This window comes from Dermacentor andersoni, chromosome 10 (assembly GCF_023375885.2).
Source record: "Dermacentor andersoni chromosome 10, qqDerAnde1_hic_scaffold, whole genome shotgun sequence".
NCBI classification, from domain to species: Eukaryota; Metazoa; Arthropoda; class Arachnida; order Ixodida; family Ixodidae; genus Dermacentor; species Dermacentor andersoni.
In genome coordinates this window covers 112,270,114-112,272,370 of record NC_092823.1, presented here as the reverse complement: position 1 = coordinate 112,272,370, position 2,257 = coordinate 112,270,114, and the positions used below count along the sequence as shown (strand labels likewise).

General features: G+C 55.3%; 1 protein-coding gene across 1 annotated transcript; it reads left to right on the top strand.

Annotated features, from left to right (window-relative positions):
- The first annotated feature begins 214 nt into the window (after positions 1 to 214).
- On the top strand, positions 215 to 2,044 carry LOC140213482 (uncharacterized). The gene is made up of 3 exons (XM_072284731.1): positions 215 to 1,003; positions 1,133 to 1,206; positions 1,540 to 2,044. Exons 1-3 carry the CDS (start codon positions 298 to 300, stop codon positions 1,951 to 1,953), a joined length of 1,194 nt encoding a protein of 397 aa, XP_072140832.1. The 5' UTR covers positions 215 to 297; the 3' UTR covers positions 1,954 to 2,044.
- The last annotated feature ends 213 nt before the right edge of the window (positions 2,045 to 2,257 follow it).

Here is a 2,257-nt window from a genome sequence, read left to right as displayed (position 1 = left end):
TTGTTACTACGAGGGGGAGGGGTTCAATTGGTTAGCAAGGTCACAGCCATCAGTCGCATAGGATATTCGCTGTTTCAGTCTGAACAGTATTGCACAACAAATATTCTCATCCATGAATGACGTTTCTTTGTATTTAAACATGGTAGCTAACAGGTTGGACATCCCGCTCTGCCGGTGGTTGAATGGGCTGTGTGCATGCAGCCGGAACTGCCACCTCTGCAAGCTATACCCGCGTGGTGACCTGTGCTACTCAGCCCTGTGAGTCCAGCGGCTGCCGCACCCACACCAGCCATCACCATGGGAATGGCGGCTGCTCCGAGGACTGCACCGGCTATGCGCCCAGCATTGCCGGTTGACGTCCGACCCGTACCTACGGTTGAGCCACTGGCCCCAAGGTGGGTTCCGACAGCGTTTCCACCAGTCAATGTGGTACCACCCCCGCTTACTACACCATTACTGCCACCAGCCACTGCCACAGTGCCCCCTATTCCTGAGCCCCCGCTGGGTACTCCGACAACACTAGAACCAACTCCTGTGGCAAGAGATGAGGACGTACCAGTGACGAAGGTTCCCGCAGGGAGTGGGCCAGGCATTCCTGTGGTGGAAAGGTCACTACCTGTGGCGCTGATTCCGCCAATTGAACCACCAGATATTGCGGGAACCGTTACTGGTGTTAGTGCAGTTGCCAGACCAGGGCCTACTCTGCCGCTTGAAGAAGTAACGAGCGAGGGTGTACCCAGTGCGCCTGTTGCGGCAAAGCCTGGTGTGGCGCCTATGACATTAGTGATTGGCGCAGCCGGTATACTTGGTCCGGAAACGACCGGGGCAAGCCCTCCCGCACCGCTCACGCCAGCACCCTGGGAATTGATTCCGGTAACAGTCGTACCAGGCTGTACGGGATTAACTGTATGTGTGCTTGTTGTGGGTATACCGCTGCTTACAATTCCACCTCCAGTAACCACGTGCGGGGGTGTAAGCGCTGAGCCTATTGAGACAACATTTGGCTGACTTCCTGCCGACCCAGATAATGACGGGACAGCTGTGTTTATTCCAGGACTGGCTGGATGTGGAAAAACACTAGCGCCATTCTGACCAAAGGTGCCTGTAACCACTTCCACACCGAGTCTACCAGGCCCTCCGATGACGGATGGTGTTGTACCGCCTGCGATTAGCCCACCACCAACTCCTGAAGTACCATGCGGTGCGGTACCTTCCTCGCCTACCGAAACACCAGCCGCTTCAGGTCCTTCGATACCAGGATGGATAGTCGAAGACCCTATGGCACCACCTCCTACTCTGCTCTCGCCAGACTCCATCGAATCATCTGGTCCTATACCTTCACTGTATATAGCACTACTGGTCGCACCAAATCCATAAGTACCCGTAGTAGGTGCTCCTTCAGTGCCCACTGATCCAGGTCGATTTACTCCGACTCCTGTTGAGACGGCACCCATTGTGCCTCCAACAACGCTGCCCGGTATCAATGGTACACCTACGGAGCCCACAGATCCTGGGTGAATTCCTCCCACTCCTGTTGAGACTGTACCCACGGCGCCTCCCACAGTGCCACCCGAAATAAATGGTACACCTCCAGTACCCCCAGATCCTGGTGCAAATGCTCCTGCCCCTGTTGAAATTGTGCCAACTGTGCCTCCCACACCGCCACCAGAAATAGACGGTACGCCTACAGTGCCCACAGATCCTGGTATATGTCCTCCTGCCCCTGTTGCGGTTGTACCAACTGTGCCTCCCACACCGCCACCCGAAATAGATGGTAAACCTACAATGCCCGTAGATTCTGTTGTAAGCCCTCCTGCAGCTGTTGACGATGTACCCACTGCGCCTCCCACAACGCCACCCGGAAGTACTGCAGTTCCACCAGAGCTTATCCCGCCACCTATGTTTCCAGGTCCACCGGGCGTGAGTGGTGCCGCCAGACCCAAGTATCGGTAACACTCCCCTCGTGGAACGCAGATAGTCTCCCCGCTGTGCTCAACCTCGGCGTAGCCCTGATCGCATACACATCCGCCCCTTTGACAACGTGTGACGCAAACTCTGGGTGGCCGTGCGCCGCATTTGGCTGCACAGGTAGAAACGCAGAACTCGAACTTCGAATATTGTGGGCATTTGAGAACGCACTTCGCTGCCTTGACGCACCGATACTTCTTCTTAGGGTCCCTGCAATCAAGAAAATGAAATATCAGTTGTGTTCCGAGAAAGAAATTGCGAGTTCTACAGAAACAAACTTGACGTGCTG

What these genes read in the sequence shown, in the direction of transcription:
- LOC140213482 (XM_072284731.1), top strand. Translation starts at nt 298, where the DNA reads ATGGGAATGGCGGCTGCTCCGAGGACTGCACCGGCTATGCGCCCAGCA. An exon ending in GCCTATTGAGACAACATTTG is followed by an intron (nt 1,004 to 1,132) that starts GCTGACTTCCTG and finishes CGAGTCTACCAG; the next exon opens with GCCCTCCGATGACGGATGGT. An exon ending in CTGAAGTACCATGCGGTGCG is followed by an intron (nt 1,207 to 1,539) that starts GTACCTTCCTCG and finishes ACTCCTGTTGAG; the next exon opens with ACTGTACCCACGGCGCCTCC.